General features: G+C 43.3%; 1 protein-coding gene across 1 annotated transcript in view; it reads left to right on the plus strand.

Annotated features, from left to right (window-relative positions):
- The window catches only part of LOC145398731 (protein turtle homolog A-like), a 91,831-nt gene that overhangs the window by 36,354 nt on the left and 32,661 nt on the right, over positions 1–22,816 (plus strand). The window contains exons 7-14 of the mRNA XM_080271528.1: positions 32–183; positions 4,822–4,966; positions 6,297–6,427; positions 8,218–8,377; positions 11,207–11,315; positions 16,325–16,512; positions 19,190–19,445; positions 21,646–21,749. Of these exons, the coding sequence (XP_080127654.1) occupies positions 32–183; positions 4,822–4,966; positions 6,297–6,427; positions 8,218–8,377; positions 11,207–11,315; positions 16,325–16,512; positions 19,190–19,445; positions 21,646–21,749 (1,245 nt within the window). The remainder of the gene's footprint in view (positions 1–31; positions 184–4,821; positions 4,967–6,296; positions 6,428–8,217; positions 8,378–11,206; positions 11,316–16,324; positions 16,513–19,189; positions 19,446–21,645; positions 21,750–22,816) is intronic.

Raw genomic sequence — 22,816 nt, forward strand, 5'->3', positions numbered from 1 at the left:
CTGTATGGGCTAATAATTTCCCCTTCTCCAGTCCCGCCGCTGGAGGTGAAGATTCTGGGGTCGACGTGGAGTCTGGTGGAGGGGGAGCGGTACGCCCTGGTGTGTGAGAGTACGGGATCCAGGCCCAGTGCGTCCATGACCTGGTGGAAGGACGGTATGATGATGACCGACACCAGAACGCAGGTCAGTCCAGGTCACACGACTCAGTCAGCTCAATAATGGTTTCAGGAGACGGGCCGGCCATGGTTTCAGCAGACGGACAGGCCGGTCATGGTTTCAGGAGACGGACAGACCGACCAGGGTTTCAGGAGACAGACCGACAGACCAGGGTTTCAGGAGTCAAGTTAGCGAGGATTATAGGAATTAGGGTTTCATCCATGACTCTGTGTTCTGCTGCTGGCGTGATGCGTGACTGGTGAGTGACTGGTGTGGTGGGTGAATGGTGTGGTGGGTGAATGGTGTGGTGGGTGAATGGTGTGGTGAGTAAATGGTGTGGTGAGTGAATGATGTGAGTGACCGGTGTGATGAGTGAATGGTGTGGTGGGTGAATGGTGTGGTGAGTGAATGATGTGGTGAGTGAATGATGTGAGTGAATGGTGTGGTGAGTGAACAGTGTGATGAGTGAATGGTGTGGCAAGTGAATGGTATGATGAGTGAATAACGAAAGGAGGGTATAGTGAGTGTTGGTGTGTTGAGTGAATAGTGAGTGAATGGTGTTATGGAGATATGGTGCGATGAGTGGTGGATGTGGTGGGTGGTGATAGTAAAAAGTGGATAAGTATGTTTTTCGACACCGTGATTTAGAACAGTGAGTGCAAAAAAGAATCATCCGCGGTATACTGTAATAAAATCCAAAGTTATTAATGACCAAGGCGTTAATCATGATAATTTTTAACAACAGTCGCGCTCAAGATTCCTGGTAATATATAAAACTGCCTGATCCCACCTAACATAAAACGCAAAGAAGGTAAGTCACCGCCAAAGGGTTAAATAGTGCTGAGAAATACATACAGGAATTGGGTCCATACGATCAGTTTGGAAGTCACGGGTTGTACTTGTAAGGGATTCTAACCACTTTTTACGACAGAGAAGCCTCCATGACAGTTAGCTAGAATCAAAGATCGTTTTGTTTTTCGTACTTTGTCACTTTAATATTCACATTAATTCAGAGATTCACAACCCTCACCCAAATACTGTCTCTCAGGCAAAACACATGCGCGAGTCCTATTATAAAGTGGAAATCAGAATACTGCCATGATATGTAAGTATAGAAATACATTCTTAATATATCACAGCATTAAATTTCTGAAGGTCTGTATTTCTCCTCTGTCCTCTACAAAACCCAAGACAGGTCCTAAGTGTCCTTACTGAGTGTTCGCATTTCCCAACCACCACCACCATCACCACCACCACCACCGCCACCACTTTCACACTACCAGCCCATACACCCGTCGTCGGCTACATCCCTAGGTCTCAACCCTCCACCTAACTATTTTACCCGCGGGACCTGATCCTATATTGTCAAAGTTTCCCTTATGGACCCACTCTTCCTTGGACCTTGTTTACTCCATGGACCTACTTTCACCATGAACCTATTTTTCCCATTTATTTTCCACCATAGACCTATTTTCCAACACGGACTTATTTTCCCCATCAATCTATTTTCCCCTCTAAGGACCTGTTTTCCCTATCAACCTGTTTTCCCTCCATGGACCTGTTTTCACTATCAATCTATTTTTCCCTCTGTGGATCTATTTTCACCACTAGCCCATTTTCCTTTCAAGGCCTTATTTCCCCCCTCTGGTCTATATTTATTTACCTAATTTTCCCATGGACCCATTTTCACTCAAGTATCCATTTTTATCCATAATGAAACAGAATCCTCACACAGATATTTTTTCTCCCAAGGACCTATTTCCTCCATGAACCTTTTTTTTACCCATTGGATCTATGTTCCTAGTTGGGTCCATTCTCCCAGGGACATTTTATTCATGGACCTATTATCCAACATGGACTTCTTTCTACCATGGACCTAATCCTCATGGACCTTTTTCCTGCCTATTTTTTCATGAATATTATATTTTAAGGGCAACACTAAATACATTTGGGTTGTATCTCTTTCCATCTGATTTCAGTTTTATTACAGCTGGCATAATCTGTCTGAGAACGAATTAGAGAATAGGAGGGTGAGGAAGGGTGAAGGGTATATTTTTCCCAGATTCACTTTCCTGTACCAGGCAGGAAGTTTGGGACAGGTGTCTTCTGCTTGTCTGCCTGTGTTTCTTTGTTTCACCAAATTCCTTCTATGCAACTATATGAATTACAATGATTTCCTCCCCATCCCTGGATATTCGGTTAACCGCATGTTCCTTTAGGTCCAGCTGTCCTTCTTGACGCTACACAGGTTAACATTTAACATGTTGGCACTAATACCTGCAGCCACAGGACTGGTACACTGGTATTACACAGGAGTGTTTTAGGGACATGTCAGTGGTAATGGAGAAGATGTAAAGTTTGTATTAATGAAAATCAATTTATGAAACTGATCTTTGCCCCAGCCTATCATCAACCTTGTGTCATTTTGCATTTGACAGGAAAAAAGAAAAATACCCCCTTTACCGCCTAGTAGCTGTTATTCTCCTCGTCCAACTCCCCTCCCCCAAACAAAAATAAACAAATAAAAAGAGAAGAGCCAAATTGATTGTGCTCTGACTCTCGAGGGAAAGATTAACCCAGCCCTATATCAACCAAAAGATTATATACACGCGAGTATGATAAAAATTCATTAAATTACAGGAAAGTTTACCTGCACTTCACGGAGTTCTTGACTGAAAAGGACCTACAAAGATCCTGATAAGAGCCCTAAACGAGTATGCCTCTGGGTAACATCTAGGGAGATCCTAGGATGTCCTGTGGAAGCGTCCGGTAGACTGTACGAGGTAAACAAAGGGCTAACTTTAAATTATTCCTTTAGTATGTAGGTCAGTAACTCAGTGACAAAGGCTTTCCAAGGGCGGCCGCTACTACGAATGCCCGGCTACTATCCAGCAGAATAAATAATCAGCAATAACCATATTTTTTTGCAACAATTTATAGCCAAATAATAAAAACTTAGAAATGTATTGGGTTCTAGAGCTTAATTATGAGGTATGAGAGTAGAATTCCCCGTCAGCAACTACTCAATTTTTACAATAATATTTTTAGCCACATCCGATGGACCTGTGAACACTTTGGCCACAGGGTTTAAAAATGAAAGTGACAGTGGAGGCCAGACTAGCAAATATTCGACGCTGTATGTTTGACTGGGTGGAAATGTATTGGCGAAGTTTTGACACTTCCGCTCTGTCTGTCTGTCTGTCTGTCTGTCTGTCTGTCTCTGTCTCGGTCTCTGTCTCACTCTCTCTCAGATTTATTCACCCCTACTGTATATGTACCGTACGTATTGAGAGAGAGAGAGAGAGAGAGAGAGAGAGTGTGTGTGTGTGTGTGTGTGTGTGTGTGTGTGTGTGTGTGTGTGTGTGTGTGTGTGTGTGTGTGTGTGTGTGTGTGTGTGTGTGTGTGAGTGAGTGTGTGCGCGCGCGCGGAAACCTTTGAAAACCAACCAGTACACAACCAACCTCGGAAATATTCAAGTATGCACACCTGTGGTCTGCCCTTGACCTGTGAATTTCACCTTAACCCTTAGTTAACACATTTTATCAAGGTTCATCTTGTGTGGCAAATTGCTAAGGAAACGTTTTGAAGGAAATTTTGGGGAATCTTCATTTTATAAACATTTTTGCTCAAGGCACAAGGGTTAGGGAAGTAACTAAGGGACGTTTGTACAGTTGTACCGACCGGTTATGTCAATGCCGCCACATGGAGGCGTCCACGTCCAACACCCTTTTCTCTGTGTAGGTGATCAACGAGAGTAAAGTGAACGGGTTGACCATCTACCTAATTCCCACCACTCAGTTCGTCCACCTACACTTCAAGGAGATTTGCGTCCTTTTCCAGCTTACTCGTAGCTCAATGGCAAAATAAAACAACAATGTACTATATCCTTTTCATTGCATATCTTCATTGGTTAGCTCCATATTCTAGTGCTAATCCCCTGTTCCTATTCAGCGGTCAAGATGGAGTGATGGCAATTTTATGTCAAATGAAAGTGGACAGAGTATAGGTCTCATGAAGAACCAAGAATGTAATGAAACACACGTCATCGGATTGTAGTTGCTGTTCTTGTGGCTAGAGGTTAATCTAAAATGTTAACCAAGTGGACTGCAGGCTGACTTTTTCCCTCTGCTGCAGCCCACCATCCTTCTTTCGGAGTACAGGGAGGGAGATGAGGGACGTTAGTATAACCAGGCAGTGGGGCTGCCCTATTATATCAGTGCCTCCACTTGAAGGCATCCCTCTCCACCACCCCGTCATCGGACTGTAGGTGTTAATGATAGGTCGTTTTAATATCTCTGTGTAGGTGTTCAGTGAAAGCGAGTAGGCCGACCCTTTTCTTGATTCCCACCCTGTCAGACCACAACACGTACTGTACGTCTAGTGCGGGACCAAAAATATTACGAAAATTATCAGTTCATCGGATTGTACCCGTTCATCCTTAGGTCCGATGTCGTATTGATTATTTTCCCTTGTTTCAGATGCTTTTATTCAGTATAAGAAAGACTTTACGAACCGAGGGGTTACAGTTAAGCCTAATTCACCCCCCTCCCCGCGACTAACAGAGGTCCTTCCTGGGTAAAATCGTCTGGAGATAGTAGCAATAAATTAAATAAATAACCAGATTGGAAGTGTTAATGATGTGGCACTTTGTTTTCTTCTTTGTAGGTGTTCAACGAAGGTAACGTGAGCAGGTCGACCCTTTACCTGATTCCCAGCCTGGCAGACCACAACGCCTATCTATCCTGCAGGGCAAAGAATCCACTCGTGCCGACAGCCGTACTCGAGGACTCCAAGAAGCTCAACGTCTTGTGTGAGTTCAGGTTTTATATGCACTTCTTATCATCATCATCATCATCATCATCATCATCATCATCATCATCATCCTTCTCCTCCTTCTCATCATCATTACCCTTACCACCACCATGCTCCTCCTCCTCCTCATTATCATCATCTTACTTGCTAACACACTGAAAGGGGATCATTATCCTTATCACCACCACCATCCTCCACCTCCGCCTCCTCCTCCTCCTCCGCTTCCTCCTCCTCCGCCTCCTCCTCCTCCTCCTCATCATCATCATCATCATCATCATCATCATCATCGTTCCTGCTAACATATTGAGTGGGAAGACTCTAAAAAGCTCAATGTTTTATCTGAGCTAAGTTTTGATAAGAACATCTTAGTCATCGCCATTATCTTTATTCCCATCTTCATTTTCATTGTCATGGAGAAATTGAAGAAGGTGTGTCTTCTGCTAGTTCATTTTTGAGAATATCATCATCATCCATCATCATCACAGTTATCATGCACTCTAACGTAACGTGTGATGATGGAGTGGGACGCCTTCACGTGGTGGCACTGATATGACTGAGCGGCTCCACTGCCAGGTTGTATAAAGCCTCATCTCCCTCCTAACCCACGAAAGGAAGGTGGTGGAATATATGGAAAGGGCAACTTCAGAGTGCAGGCCACGGGGTTTACGTTTCATTATGAACCTGGGGCACAAAAACAAAAACAAAAACACCACCACCACCACAACACCACCACCACAACACCACCACCACCACCACCAACAACAACCCCACCAACAACAACAAAAAGGTAATGTACAGGGTAACCATATACCCGGCCAACAAGTGTTTTATTAATGACAGTCAGGTATACGGAGCTTGCAAATATAACCTTCCCTCTTTCAAATGTCAGAATAAAATCGTGTGTCGCATTGGGTTCTAAACTCCATGGTGATCTGCAGACTTAACCGCTAAGGAGGAAGAGGCATTGCAAGGAATAAAAAATAAATCCTATGCAGACAAGAAAATGTTTTAGAGTGTTTCGCGAAAAGCGATGAATTAAAAACCACCTAGGGCATCTTGTGTCAGTTGGTGTGGGTGTGGGAGTGAGTGTGGGTCGCCTATGCCCTTTGACATGTACCAGGGCAGGGTAGACAGTGATAAAGGTGAATGGGCCGCCCCTGCAACACGTGAGAGGTCGCCCAGCGCAGTGGAAGAGGGACGTTATATATGGAACACCCTGAATATTTGCGTGTGTGTGTGTGTGTGTGTGTGTGTGTGTGTGTGTGTGTGTGTGTGTGTGTGAACAAAAACGCAACTAAACGCTTCTTTCCATGTTCTTCACCCCGCAGTTCGGCCTCGTCTGTCACTGGCTCCTGGAGACAGCCTGGACATGGAGGACATCAAGGAGGGTGACGATGTGTACTTCCAGTGTGGGATCCGGGCCAACCCCCTCGTCTACAGGCTGCGCTGGTTCCATAATGTCAGTAGTCAAGCCTGTATTTTAGCTGGCAGAGGAGACTTAAAAGTGCCCCTAAGCAATTTATCTTTTTGCATATTACGTTTAACATTCCTTCCTGTATAATTTACATCGTTTTAAAATTTGCATCAGTGGCATAAAACTGGATGCTGGAGTGTAATATGCAAAATATATTGCTAGGATAATTAGGTACATATGCAACACAAATAGCTATGATATTTAAGTGTAATATGCAGAATAAATCGCTACGAGATTTAGGTGTAAAATGGAAAATAAATATTTAGGTGAAATATGCAAAATAAATCGCTAGGATATTTAGGTGATATATACAAAATCACTCGCTAGGATATTCAGGTGTAATATACAGAATAAATCACTAGGAAATCTAAGTGTAACATGGAAAATAAATGACTAGGATATTTAGGTGTATTATGGAGACTAAATCGCTAAGAATGAGGAGCTCAGAAATCTTCAAAACCGATCTACTTTCAGCATCACCTTCACTCCGATGGCGTATTCTTTACTTTTTATATTATTCTGAAAAGGTGTTTTGAACTGGAGATCTTATACCCTTTTCACGTTAACTTGACCCAGCTTTTCGACCTTTTTCAGCTAATTTCCCATATCTTCAGTGGCAGGAAAAGACAATGCTACGGCCCTGCATCCATAGCACTTCTTCGTGACTAGCATTATATTCTAGTGTTAAACCATCGTTACAACTCAGGAATCAAGATGGAGAGGTGGCAACTTTAGGCCAAGTTAGAGTAAAAAGGGTAAAGTTATAGACTTCATTAACCTCGTCACTATAAAAGGTTTGCCCCAAAATGAATAAATCCTCTGAACAAGACTCACTGAACTGGAGTGGGATTCCTTTAGTGCAATGTCCTTCTTTCCTATATTCTTCCTGTTTCTAAGGGATTTCATTAGTCTTATGGAGATTTATTGTGCTGAGGGAATTGGTGAAAGCTGATGTATACCTAACCGCCTACGTCGAAACGTTTCCTCTATCACTGGAAACTATTGTATACCTTACCGCCTCGATCAAAACGTTTCCTCTGTCACTGGAAGCTGCTGTATAACCAACCGCCTAGAGTGAAAAGTTTCCTCTATCCCTGGAAGCTGCTGTATACCTAATCGCCTGGATCAAAACGTTTCCTCTATTACTGGAAGCTCTTGTATACCTAACCGCCTAGATCAAAACGTTTCATCTATCACTGGAAGCTTTTGTATACCCTACCCCCTAGATAGAAACGTTTCCTCTACCATTGGAAGCTGTTGTATACCCAGGCGCTTAAATCGAAACGTTTCCTCTACCATTGGATGCTGTTGTATAACTAACTGCCTAGACCAGCGGTTCCCAACCTGGGAGCCATGGCCCCCAAGGGGGCCATGGGACATTGACTGGGGGGCCATGGGCCTTATTGGTAATATTATAAGGTATTTGGTCTAGGTAAAACCTGACAGAAATCAAGTATGAAATATACCTTACTGTGCTAGTTTAGCCTTAAGTATATTGGGGTAATTACCGTTTTCTGCACAATATCAAATATTGAAAATATATAAATATACGATCTGAGTTATATAGGGACCATGGAGCTTCTCATAATTTTCTCGGGGGGCCACAGGACCAAAAAGGTTGGGAACCACTGGCCTAGACCGAAACGTTTCCTCCACATTGTATTAAATTATCCTGGAGGTGACATAATTTAGGCCAAGTGAAATAATTAAGGAATCATCACAGAAGAGGAGTTACTGCAGACAATAACCCATCTTCCCTCCCCTCACTTCTCCAGGGCAAAGAACTGTTCCACAACGTGTCAGCAGGCGTGATAGAGAGCAACCAGAGCCTTGTGTTGCAGCAGGTGGGTCGGGAGTCCTCTGGCCAATACGCCTGCTCCGCCACCAACCTGCAAGGCACGGGACACTCCAACGCCGTCCAGCTCAGCGTAAAGTGTGTGTATGGTGTGCTGCTGTGCTGTGTTTTCCTGTGATGTGATGTGATGTGCCGTGTGCGCAGTGTGATGTGCGAACGTCTAGTACGTGTAGTGTGTTGATCTTGGGTGTGTGTGTGTGTGTGTGACGTAATGTTGAGGCGTGCTGTGGAGTGACGTGAGAGTTAAACTGGAGCAAAGGGTGTGTGATATATACATTGTTCTGTAGTGTGTGCATAGTGGTGTATGATAGTGTATATACTGTGTGTATAGTGGTATGTGTATGGCAATGTTAGTGTTAAGATGAGTGTAAGGGGTGTGTGCATGTTATTGTGGTGTGGTGTGGTTTTCTGGTTTGTATTAAGGGGTACAGTATGTGTATTGTCTGTGGTGTGTTTTGGTGTGATGTGTGTAATATGACGTGGTGGTGCGTGTATGGTGGTGTGGTGTGTGAAATATAATGTGGCGGTGTGTGTATGGTGGTTTGGTGTGTGTATGGTGGTGTGGTGTGTGTGTGTGTAATATGCTGTGGCGGTGTGTGGCCTGGTGTGGTGGTGTGTGTATGGTATGTCTCTTGTGTGTATAATGGTATGTGTACGATAGTGTGTGAATTGCACTTTGTTGTGATGCTGTGTTTATGGTGTTGTGATTAAATGGGAGTTGGTTTCATCACTGTCCTACTGAAAGCTCTGTGGTAATTCGTGGAACACTTACTGAAAGGTCATTCTATCGTCTTCATTTAGAACGATGTCTCTTGAGCTGATGAAAATCGTCTGAGTTAGCCCGATGCAGAAGGGTGTCATGGTACTAATGCAGATAATGAGGACAGTAACTCCCTTTACTGGAGGGGTTTCTCCCATGATGAATGTAATGGTCTGGCATCAATCAGCGGGAAAATAACTACATCTTACATCGCACTAAATATACGAATACCTATACTTTTCCCAATCGCATGAAGAGATCGGTTTTTGATTACTACTGTACTGAAAAAAAAAAAAAAAAAAAAAAAAAAAAAAAAACGGAGTATCGCACAATGTATTAATAACAAAATCATTATATCATCGTCTTCAGTACGATAACATGTACTATTTTACTTTAGCAAACCCCAGGAGATTTCATTCAGTTCAAGAGAGTCCTCAGATTGGTAAGTTTATGAGCAATCCCGATTAACCCCTTAATTCTGACTATTTCTGTAATAATCCATTAGTACTACCGCCAGATGTCTTAGCCTCTTCAGTGCGATGACTTTTTATTTTCTTTTACTCTTGCCATCTCCAATATTAAACTTCACTTACCTTTGGAGAGACCATTATGACGGGAGGGGTTAGGTTTGGTCTTCATTAACCCATTCAGTATGAGAAGGAGTGTCTGCCATGCTTATTAAGAAACGCAGACGTTAGCTATAGTGCAATGAAAGTGATGTTTGGGGGGATCCAGATCTTCCATAATTTGCAGGATAGAGCAATAATAGCCTATTCTGTTTAGCTCGTTGATGTAGTGGTCTGAAGCGCCAGTCGGGGTGGGTGGGTCAGGGGTTGTGAACTGGGAGTAGGTGGGGAAAGGGGGGGGGGAGTAAGGGTGAGGTGGTAGGCGCATCAGGTGCAACATCAAAGCAGCATCTTGCTTATTACGTAGAGACATCAGGGAAATAGACAAGTAAGTCACCTGCCCTTCACCTATAAACCCCGAAAACGTCATTTTTATCTTACTCTTTTAAAAAAAGTAAAATAAGACCACGCCATTGTACTGAAGGCGTGAACAAAGAGCGAGATAACGAACTAATAAAGTGTGATGAAGATAATTTACACACAAAAAAAGAAGAACCTAAGTTCATTATTTCTTTAACGTCTTAAACTCAACAGAATCCATCCTCGGAGGGACTCTCTTTGACAATGGGTTCAGTGTAGGCCGATATGCTAGAGAAAGAAGTATAATAACAGCCGTGTGCTTAAAAACTGAGGTACAGAAAGGGAAGGCAACCATCAAATTTACTATCATTTTTCCGAAATATTCTGCAACACATGGCGGAAATCAGTATTAACATAGTAAATTAATGTCTTTGCTGAATCTTTTATAAAGTGGGATGCAATCTGATCAGAACTAATAATCATGGGCATTACACAGACGTCAGTCAAATATTGATGGACAAACCCAAAGTTTTTGATAGTGTTGATTCATGTTACTACCAAACGATCTTATTTAGACTTGGCTCAGGCCTCTTGTATTGGTGTTGATGAAGGCCGCATTTATTCCCTCCACTTTGAAATGTCGAATATGAGCCGAACAGTGTCGACTGAGCTTAGAAAAAAATGAAACGCCAAGAACTCGGCCCACAAGCTGTCGACGCAAAGCGTCGCTCGGTATGCCTCTGCCAAGCCTTGCCTACCGACTCACTATACGACCTCCATGACAGGGTTTACTGTGGGTTGAAATGACACTAAAATTAAACTAAGTCGATCCCATAAGACCTTGACCTTTGACCCGTTGATCTTGCTGACCTAATCAGTTCTTCGTCCCTTCATACTGTATCGATGACGAAAGTCTGGTGGAAATCTGTTAATGGGTTCAGGTGATATAGCGCCCACAAGAGTGTTATGGACGCACGGACCCAAGAACGCACGCACGCACCCAAGCGCGCATTGACTGACAGACCAATCACTTAATGCCTCCTCCACCATAGGTGGGCGGAGGCATAATGAAGTAATTATTGTATTATTATATTAGCGAAGTTCACCATTTCCTCTGCTTTCGCTCCCACTTCTTTTCTCCATTTTTCACTATGAATCAGTCACATGGATAGAGTTGTTAAGTGCTCTCTGTTGTTTACAAGTGTGACCGTCCCCGTCCACAGACGCGCCGGTATGCAGGTCCGGGCAGCAGGTGGTGTACGGGGGAGGGAAGCACCAGGAGATCAACATCACATGCAGTGTCCAGGCATACCCGGAGCCAACTTCTTTTAGGTAAGTGTTCTTGTCGCTTAAGCCCAAACATTCCTATTGAATTTCCAAGAAAATTTTTGTATGCTGCATGGTCGACCTTTTCACATTTTCCTCTGGCTTGGGCCGAGGGTTTGGTGTGTGCGGGGAGCCATCTTACTTTACCACCTATATCTTCAAATTAAACAGTAGAAAACATTCCACAGTAATAGTTTTCTCCGTAACAAACAACTTTGAAAGAACCATTAGGTACTGTTCAGAGTTGCTTTTGATCCATTAAAGTTATTATCGTCTGCTTGTCAGTCAAAGCCTCTTTAATATATATTTTATTGGCTGTGTGTATTATCACCGTACAGTGATATTACTGATCCCATTATAGTCACCGCACAGTGAAAAGAACAATGGCTTTATTATCACCGGTCGGTGATCATATGTTTTTCGGTATTTTAACCGAGAATCTGAAATAATTTATGGTTACTTATCAATTGCCATCATAGGATGTTAAAAGGTATTTAATAAAAATACAGTTATTCCATATTAAAATCAAAAGGTATTTAATAAAAACACATTTATTACATATTAAAATCAAAAAGTATTTTATGAAAATACATTTATTCCATATTCCATACTGAATATTAGGCCACGGTAAGATTTTAAACAGTACTAGTTTTAAACAGTCTTAGTGGCAGTGGTATACAGAACATTACGCATCATTTGAATCACTACTAATTATCGCTTTCTTGCTTCCTTTTGTGGACTGCTTACTTGTTTTCCGTTTGACTCCAGCTTTAGCAACTTTAGAATGATTAAATCGTCCTAATACCTTTGACTCTTTAGGACGACCCCTCATTTTTACCGTAGGAAGATGAGCATTCATTAACTGTAGTCGTTGTGAATCTGCTGTTGTGATTGGTGAAGCTGGTGTGTGTGACGTCGGTGAAGCTGGTGTGTGTGACGTCGGTGAAGCTGGTGTGTGTGACGTCGATGAAGCTGGTGTGTGTGACGTCGATGAAGCTGGTGTGTGTGACGTCGGTGAAGCTGGTGTGTGTGACGTCGGTGAAGCTGGTGTGTGTGACGTCGGTGAAGCTGGTGTGTGTGACGTCGGTGAAGCTGGTGTGTGTGACGTCGGTGAAGCTGGTGTGTGTGACAACGATGAAGCTGGTGTGTGTGACGTCGATGAAGCTGGTGTGTGTGACGTCGGTGAAGCTGGTGTGTGTGACAACGATGAAGCTGGTGTGTGTGACGTCGATGAAGCTGGTGTGTGTGACGTCGATGAAGCTGGTGTGTGTGTGACGTCGGTGAAGCTGGTGTGTGTGACAACGATGAAGCTGGTGTGTGTGACGTCGGTGAAGCTGATGTGTGTGACGTCGGTGAAGCTGATGTGCTTGACATCTGTGGACTAGCAGCATACTGGTAATCATTACCCTGTTCCCAGCAAGTAAGAATACGTTTCAGCATATCTAGTCGTGCTTTGTACACTTCAGTTCCACTATTAGTTAGCACTGCTGTGAGGCGCTGCATTGTCTCTTGACTCTCTCGGAATTTTTGGGCAGGGGTCATTGGACACTGGGGTCGTGTAATGTGCATGATGGAGGTCTTGGGTTCTAAAGCCACTGCAGGAATCAGTGTATTCCCCTTCCGCCATCGGGACTGCATGCTGATAGATGAAACATCAATATTCTCTTGTCTTACAACGGCAATAATGTGATTACATGGCAAGAAATGTTGACTATAAAAAGTGCATGAGCAGCTGAGTTCAGCACCAGATTCACCCTTTCTCATTACTTTTTGGTCAGTAGACCCTATTTTCACAACAAAGAGGCCAGGCGAATCTAATGTGATCAATAAAGAATCTGAGGGCTTGGATAACTTATGGTGTTTCATCATGAGTTTAACTGCATGTTCCGTGAACTGACTGTATAATTTGTTCAATAGAACATCATGAACTCCATATTCAACGGATGTACATGTCTGCAAAAACTGCTTGTAGGCTCGCTCATCATTTAAGATGGAATTATGAAGCATAATTTTACGTATGCACTCAGACATCGATGTAGTTGATGTTAGGAAGTGCTTTAGTTTACCGTTTTCTGCTTCAATGTGGTTGTTAGTGTCATTTCCAAATGTTAACTTAGCAGACCGTAGGTATGTGGCCCACATATCTTTACAGTTTATCCAGTTTGTACATATATATTGAAACATACTGGAATCTTGCTGTTGTAACACAGACAAGGTAGACCGAAAGGAATTTTCATTATGGGCAAAGACAAGTTGTTTCAGAGTACCAAAAATTTCGTTCTTTTTAGTGACAGGAAGCACAAGTTCAGAAACCTTTTTCTTGAAATATTTCAGGACATGAAATTTGCAAAGTAACAAGTCTGCTTTCGGAAGTAAGACACGGACTGCTTGAATTTCGTTCTGGTCCTTGTCAGTCATAACTGTCTTGGTCTGGTTTACATTCTCCATCATCCTACAAAATGATGACATTACCTCCCGCATTATGTCTGCTGTTTCACTCCTTACAAATGCGTAAAAGACAGCCCTGCCACGACCTAGGTTGTCTTGGACAAGAATCATGTAGAGCGGATAATTATATCTGTTAATTTTGTAAGTTCCATCCATGAAAATTATTTCTGGATATTTACAGTACATGCTTATCATCTCATTAGTAGCAAATGCAATCATTTGGATGGCCCTACTTTCATCCACTGATATATCTACCTTTCCTTTTCCTGCATCCACAATTTCATCCACTATTTCTGTCAGCTTACCGATGTCTGACATTCCATCCTCACTTTGCACTTTCCGCTTCAAATTTCGTACATCTTGCATGGTTACTGCTTTATGGTATTTACCCTGGAGGAAGGATTTTAATTGCTTGTTGTCTGGGTTAAGTTTCACTACATCCTCTGCGTCTCCCATCTCCGAACTTGTCAGTCTGCGTTTCTGGCTATAGAAGTGCTGTAAAGCTACACTGACCTCATGATTATGCTGCAGATACGTCTTTGTGATAACCAGCTTTTTTCTTGCTGTTAGTGCCACCAACACATTACAGCCACATGGAAGATATCGCTGTTTTTGTCTTATACCCAGTCCTTTCCGTTTCGGACTGCCGTAGTGTACACACACGAATGAAACAGAGCCGTACTTCAGTTCGACAGGGATTTGCTGCTGACGACGCTTATTTTCACTGATAACGGAGCTAGAAGACTTCACTCGAAACACGGACCCTGTGTGATTCTGATATTTCTTGAAAAAGTAGTCAAATTCTACAAAAGAGTTAAACGTGTCAGTGGAGAAAATATCCCTGAAGACAGATGTTGTGTCTGTACCGGTACATGTTTCTGCCTGTATGTCGTCTTGCCCGTAGTCAGCAGATGAACTAGCTGGATATTCCTGTGGTTCTGCTGACGTGTGTAACTCCATGTCGTTTGGCTCATGGTTGGTAGGAGAAGGATAATCTGGAACTTCTGCGTAAGTGTCTTCCTCCATGTTGTCTTGCCTGGTAGGAGAAGGATAATCTGGATCTTCTGCGTAATTGTCTTCCTCCATGTTGCCTTGGCTGAGGTCAGCAGGTCACTGATATTATCGAGTCGAACGCCAGACTATACTGCGGTGGTGGGAGTGGAGGCGACTGTTTACAAAACACGTCCCCGCACCTCCCTTCCTAATCCCCCTTCACTACCCTAATGTTGTAACTACTTGTCTGAGTGATAAACAAAGCTCCTGAAATCCCTCCCTCAATACTTCCCCTCCTTACCCTCTCACCACCTCCCTCCCTACTCCCCCTTCACTGGCCTCTAACTACTACCAGTGATAAACAAAGCTCCTGATATCCCTCCCTCCCAATCCCCCTTCACTACCCTCAGAACACTTAGCCAATGTCCGTACACCGTGATAATAACGTTACCAGCAATATCACCGCGCTGTGATAATAACGTCACCTGTATTATCACCGCGCTGTGATAATAACGTCACCTTTAATATCACTGTGCGGTGATAATAGTCACTCCCTATTTTATTGATATTTTCGTTCTACATATTCTTACAGATCAGATAACTGCAGTGTGGACATGCTGTCAGCACAGGGATGCTTAATGAGTGTCACTGATGCTTGTGAGTGTCTTTGGAATCTTGTGGCACCCCATCCTCGATAATTACTCGACCTACTGCACTTTAAATTCCTCTTATATGTCAGTGGTATAAATGGTATCAATACTGAAACGACACGAAAAACTTACGAAGGAACACTACCGTAATATGTAGTAGGCAAATATATAGCTAAGGGAAAGGTGGAAGTCTCCTAATCCACCCTGAACACAACCTATAGACCGATAATGTATATAGGGCTTATGTCAGGCATGTAGGGGAGGGGAGATGACTCATTCTTGGCTTATTAAAATCATCTGGCGTTGTTCGGCATTGAATAATAGAGGTGTCTTCACCATGAGAGGGATACTGATGACAGTACTAGCAATCTCAGTTCCAATGACTAACTCTGACTCACTTATAGGCAAATAAAGCCGTCTGGTGTCAAAGGAAATAAAATACTGGAGTGTTCCTATGATGAGAGGGTTAAAGAGCTATGCAGTCGAGAGGTGTAAGTCTAAATATTCGTGTTCAACCAGTCCCTTTCCTTCTGCAGCTGTTGACATTTCAACAACAATGGTGAAGCTCCCACAGTCGACAGATTCCCCGTGATGGGGCTGGTGGATATACAAATCTAATCCATATTATCTCCATGTATGCTTTAGATAGTTCGTCGGAGGTGGTGGAAATTCCTGTCAGTAAGTTTCAGGAGGTGAGACAAAGCAAAAATACTCCATTCTATTTCCAAGTGATTCTTCAACAGCCCCTCAAAATGGTCGACCTCCATGTCAGCATCTTTTTAGTGATGAGAAAGACAAACTAATTAATCTTTTTCTTTCTCTGGCTGCAGGTGGGTCTTCCGAAGCTCATACGAGCTCAGCTGTGCTAGTTTCAAATATTGGAGCTCGGGAAACTAGTCAATCTCTTTCTTTCTGTGGCTGCAGGTGGGCGTTCAACAGCTCGTCAGAAGTGGTGGATCTGCCCTCCAGTAAGTTCCGTGTGGTGGGTAAGGGTAAGAGTCAGGCCACGTACATCCCCAGGACCCATCTGGACTACGGCTCTCTCCTCTGCTGGGCCAACAACGATGTGGGCAGGCAGCACCAACCTTGTGTGTACCACGTCATACACGCTGGTGGGTTGGTCTGGCTTGTTAATGAGTTTTCAACGGGTTGTGTAGAGTAACAGTGTTTTACAACTCCATTAAATGGCTTCCTGTAACCTAGGTAACCATTCAATACGATGGATAGGAACAATGAAGCCAAGAAATAGACGCCTGGTGGTCTAGTGTGCCAAGGCGGTACAACTGAATGTTACCGTGGGCGAACAAAATAACAGCTGGCTTTTGGCTTTCATGCTCAGTAAGGACAGCATAGCATTATACTGCACGGTTTTGCTGACTGAATTTCTGTTCGTTTGAGATCACGCACAGCAAGTCCTCGCTGTATGTCGCATTTTTATGTTGTTCTTGTTAATTCCCCGGTATAATACAGAAATATTTCCATTTAAAACTTCATTGATACCTATGCGGCTGACATGACAGCTGCCTCATTTACAGCTGCCTCATTTACCGTACCAACTGTACGGTATGGAAAAACAGGCGATACTGTATTGTAGGATACTTCCTTGACGTATGACAATATAATCCTGCATCAAAATAATGAGATTATTTATTGAAATGAATTTAAGTAAAAGTCACGAACATTAGCCCCTTCAGTACGTGACTTTTTTTTTTTTTAGCATGAAGAATTGTTAATTATAAAAAGATAAACAGCTTGAGAGCGTCAAGCTCTGGAGTCAGATGACGTACTCGTATTTTTGCCTTCAACCACGACGCCAAGCCCATGACAGAAACCCGGAGAAAATCTTGAAATAACCCTTAACCGCACTCAGACCATTAATCCTACATCCTTCAATTACACAGGGTATACTCCCTTGGCCCCTCCTCGCCTCCACCCCAACAGCTCCAACTCATCCCACCCAGTTCTTTACCTACTTCTCTCCGACACTTTCATTTTTTGAGATTTTGAAACAAACCTTCAGTGTACTCGAACCACAAATTATAAAGCATCAATTTCCACAGGGAATACTTCCCAGCCTCAGCCCCACCACCCACCGACATTCCAACCCATTCCACTCATTCCTTTGCACACCACTCTCAATTATTTCCCCCCCCCCCCCGGCCCTTTGCCGGTCTCATGAGGCAACGGAGGTCACGCAGTCGACGACCGCGCTTCTCTTCTTTGTTCATGGTACTTCCAGACGATCTTATTCAGCGTGAAGATAGAGTCCCAGCAGTGAAGTAATGGAGGCTATCTCTATCTCCTGCCATATATATATATATATATATATATATATATATATATATATATATATATATATATATATATCATCTCATCAGCCGTTGAGTGTCCACTGCAGGACCGGCCTATCCCAATCGAAGTTGGTACGATACAGCCAATGTATCTTTACCAAGTGGCTTAGGCTGTCTGGCAGAGATTGTATGTAGGGTGAGAAGTGCTTGTAAGTGTAACTGTAGTGTTTGGAGTGGCTTTGGATGTGTGTGTAGTCTATGAACCAAGTGTAATCGGCCCGCGCAAGCCGACTGGGTGCAAGCATACTTTATGGTACACGACACTGGTTCAACCACAGCACCCCTTGTGTCCGCCAATGCAGTACGTGGCCTGAAGAACGCTCCCAAAGTTTATTACCCTGGCGGAGGGCGAACCCTCGTTCTTCAGTGTAGGAACACGCACACTTTACCACTATACCACAGAGGCTCCATTTTATATATATATATATATATATATATATATATATATATATATATATATATATATATATATCCTAATGTAAATAAAATAAACTGGGGACAGCAAGAAAAAGCAGAAAAATACGTCCTCACATCCACAGGGTTAACTCTCAGGTGCCCTTGACTCACTGTTAGGCAGAAAAAATCGTCTGACGTCATCTGGAACTGAACACTAGAGAGTACGCGGGACTGAGAGGGTTAATGGCATTTTTCTCACCTCTCTCCAGGACTCCACTTTTCACATCTTTTGAAGCAATTTTCTCCAAGATTACGTCCATCCCCAGATCCACCTCCTCCCCATCTTCTCCTGACTCCTCCTTAGTTGTTTTCACCTCCTCCACCTCTCCCTCCACTCTTTCCATGCCCCTTCCTCTCCCCGTCCCTGAACCTCCCTCTCTCTCCTACCCCACCCCCTCTACCCTACTCTTCCCCACTCCTCCCTCTCTCTCGCCCACTCCTTCCTCACGTTACCACTCCTACCTCCCTTTTCCACACTGCTCTCTTTCCCCCACTCCTCCTTCTTTTTCTCTTTCATTCCCTCTCCCCTCCACCCCTCCCTCACTTTTTCCCCTCACCCATCCCTCACTCCTCTACCTCACCCTCATTCTATCACTCCTCCCTCCTTCTCTCTTCCACCCTTCCCTCTTTCACCCTCACCCCTCCCTCTTTATATCCCCCCAGATGTCCCTCTCTTCCCTATCCTTCCCTCTTTTTCTCCCTATCCCCTCTCCCTTTCTCCCTCACTCATCCCTCCATCCCCCACTCCTACTCTCCACTCCCCCTCCCCTCCCCCCTCTCCTCTACCCCTTCCTCCCTCTTCCCTCACATTCTCACCACTCCCTTCTCCCCCCACACTCTCATCACTTTCCACTCTCATGCTCCCTTCCCACACTTCCTACCTACTTCTCTCTCTCTACTCTCCTCCCTCCGCCACGATCTCCCCCCCTCCCTCTCTCTCTCTCTTTGATTCTCCCCCCATCCCCCTCTCTCTCCCCCACAGCCGCCCCAGAGCCCGTCAACAACTGCAGCGTCAGCAACATCACCTCCAGCAGCGCCTACGTCAGATGCCAGGCGGGATGGGACGGGGGACTACCACAAACCTTCACTCTCTCCGTCACATCAGCCCCCGCCGTCCCCTCCTCCACTACCTCCTCCGCCTCACAGGACAAGAAGGAGGCATCACCGCGCGTCCTGGCCAACACCTCCACCTCACCCAAGCCTGAGTTCCTCCTGACGGGCCTCCAACCAGCCACCAGGTACGGAGCTGATCGAGGCTGTTGTATGGGGCACTACGGGGTTTTTAGGTATGCTACAGTCTCCACAGTGAATGGGTTTCATCTCTCTCTCTCTCTCTCTCTCTCTCTCTCTCTCTCTCTCTCACACACACACACACACACACACTTAGCTTGGTGCTGCTGTGTTTTCTTAGTCTTTAATATGTGATACTATTATATTTATTCATGTTTCTTCGTAAGCTATACCTTGTCCTCTCGCCTTCCTTCTCTCTTCCTATCTTTTATTTTTCTGATATTTCCTTAACGAGTTTCGTCTGTTTCGCCTTTCACAGTTGGGGATTACAAGTGTGATGTGATGACTCATAGTAATCATAAAGAAAAATATTATAGTAGTAGTAGTAGTAGTAGTAGTAGTAACAATAATAATAATAGTAATAACAGTAATAATAATAATAATAATAATAATAATAATAATAATAATAATAATAATAATAATAATAATAATAATAATAATAATAATAACAACAATAATCATAAATAATTTCATTATTTTGCATCCAACTGTAGGGAGTGTCACGTCTCCATGCTTGTTCAGTCTATATATGGATCGAGTTATAAACGAGGTACAAGATAGGACAGTGGATGTAGGAATGACCCTGATGAGAGAGGTCAGCATTTGGAATATTTCTGTATTTGTAGATGATACTGTGTTGTTAAGCGAAGACCAAGGAGAACTGCAAGGCTTGGTGAATGAGTTTGGAAACGGACTCTGAAGTTGAATGTTGGGAAGAGTAAAGTTATGGTCTTTGAGAGAAGTGAAGTCAGTGACTGTACAGTGAGGCTGGATGATGAGGAAATGGAAAATGTGAGTACGTTTAAGCACTTGGGTAGTGTGATGAGTAAGGATGGAAGTTTGGAGGATGAAGTGCTTGAAAGGGTACAACAAGGAAGAAAGGCTGCTGGTTCTTTGAAAGCAGTGACAAGAAATAAGGGAGTGAGCGTGGAAGTAAAAAAGTCGCTGCATTACAGTATTGTGATACCAGCTCTAACGTAGGGAAGTGAAGGTAGGACCTTGCTGGAAAGACACAAGTAAAGAGTAAGAGCAGTGGAAATGAGTTATTTGAGAGGAGCATGTGGAGTTACATGGAGGGACAGATTGACAAATAAGGATGTGAAGGAGCGTTGTGGTGTGGATGTGGATGTGATAGAAAGCATTAGGAGAAATACACTGAGGTGATTTGGCCATCTGGAGAGGATGGAGAGCAAGAGACTAACGAGGAGAGTGTATATAAGTAAGGTGGAGGGGGGGAGTGGGAAAGGAAGGCCGATGATGAGATGGTGGGATGGAGTAGAGAGGCATATGAGAGAAGGAGATGTGAGCTGGGGAGAGGGCAGTGAAATGGGGGGGACACGGCAACATGGAGGCGACTTGTTTGTGGCCACCCCTTACGGGATTGAGGCGTCTGGCAATAGACAGATATCTCTTCAACGGCAAATTTTCTCATTCTTTAACACACCGTTTGAACATTCCTTCTCTTTTCCATTTCTTAAGGGCTTTCCAGTTTATCTTGTATTTTGTTTTCGTTTCATTCCATTCATGACATTCTTACTCATTTAGAGAGAAATTTTAGCAGATCTGGCAACTTTTTATACTTTTTCATGTGGCAATCACCATAATAGTTCACACGAATTGATTGATCTTAGGGAGAGAAAAGGGAAGGGAAGGGGTTGATGGATAGCTCAATCACAACAAAGTTACCAAAGTCATGTGGGGGTGGAACACTAAAAGGAATTTACTAACCTATCAACTTTCACAGCCAACATCTAGCAGCATCGTAATATACTTTGATAGAAGTTTAGTGACTCTGTAGCACGTTTGGAGCCCACATGCAGTGATCGTCTTAGAAATTTAGAAAGAATCTTATCTTTCGTAAATAAGTTGTATTATACTCCAGTAACCTTTGTGAGCACAGTTAACGACATCCACACCGTTCTGAGAGCAAGTTTAGAAACATTTCAACATCTTTTTGTGGTGAGCTTAGCAACAGTATGACACCTTTTGAGTTAAAGTTTAGCAGTTTTTCAACATCTGAGAGTAAGTTCAACAAAAGTTACATATGAAGTTTAAGGACATTAACACTACTTTATGAAAGCAAACTTAGCAACATTTTAACACTCTTTGATCGTATGTTAACCGATATAATTTAACATCTCTGACCAGGTATGTACTGACCATCACAGGTGTCAACAAGAAGGGCCACAGTCAGCCTATTAGGATGTCCGTCTTCACACTACACGACGCCACGCCACACAGGGCCATTCCCGGTAAGACAACCACGCCTGTATGCATAAAACTTTACAACCACGCCTGTATGCATAAACCTTTACAACCACGCCTGTATGCATAAACCTTTACAACCACGCCTGTATGCATAAACCTTTACAACCACGCCTGTATGCATAAAACTTTACAACCACGCCTGTATGCATAAACCTTTACAACCACGCCTGTATGCATACCCTTTACAACCACGCCTGTATGCATACCCTTTACAACCACGCCTGTATGCATAACCTTTACAACCACGCCTGTATGCATAACCTTTACAACCACGCCTGTATGCATACCCTTTACAACCACGCCTGTATGTATAACCTTTAGGGCAGTGGGCGTCACCACTGAGTAAAATCGTCTGGTGGAAGAAAGAACGGACATTTTATTGTTTTTAAACGAAAATTTCACAGTTATTGCATATGTAAAATAAAATCATTGTTTTCTTCTATAAACTTTTTTGCAGTTCATTAATACCAGACTTGTTTAATCCCCTTGGAATACTGGTGTTGTTTACAGTGGCAATAATGACCCACATAAAGGCCGCCATTGTGCCACTATTTCTACCATATTGCTGGTTATTTGTAAAGGCACCAGATTAGGAGCAGGAAGTTGCTGGTTTTTTGTAAGGACTAGTACCGGAAGGTTGCCCCATCCATAACAGTAAGATCAAGTTAAACTGACGTAAATTATAAATCATTTGTGACTGAAATACACAAAATCGAAAGAATAAAAAAATATTGGTAACGCCAAAGATTCGCTTTTAAAAATGCTGTTTTGTGAAATTTGAAAGAGACCAAAAGAATATGATAAAAAAGTCTGGTACTGAGGTAGTTAAAGAGTCGCGTGTCTCTTTTCACCCTCTTCTTTCTTCCTGCAGATCTCTCTCCACACCTCCCTTCTGCTGATGCTTTGTTAGTTTCTTAAATAAAGGGCCACCATTTATTTCTATGCGAGTATGCCTCTGCACCGTTACAGAGTCACTGCCTCACCACAGTGTTATTACCCACATCACTTCAAACCCGTGGCATGCAACGCCTCTGTACTTTTTTTCATCTTG

This window comes from Coenobita brevimanus, chromosome 46, assembly GCF_032717465.1.
Source record: "Coenobita brevimanus isolate Jiangsu-jjx chromosome 46, ASM3271746v2, whole genome shotgun sequence".
NCBI lineage: Eukaryota > Metazoa > Arthropoda > Malacostraca > Decapoda > Coenobitidae > Coenobita > Coenobita brevimanus.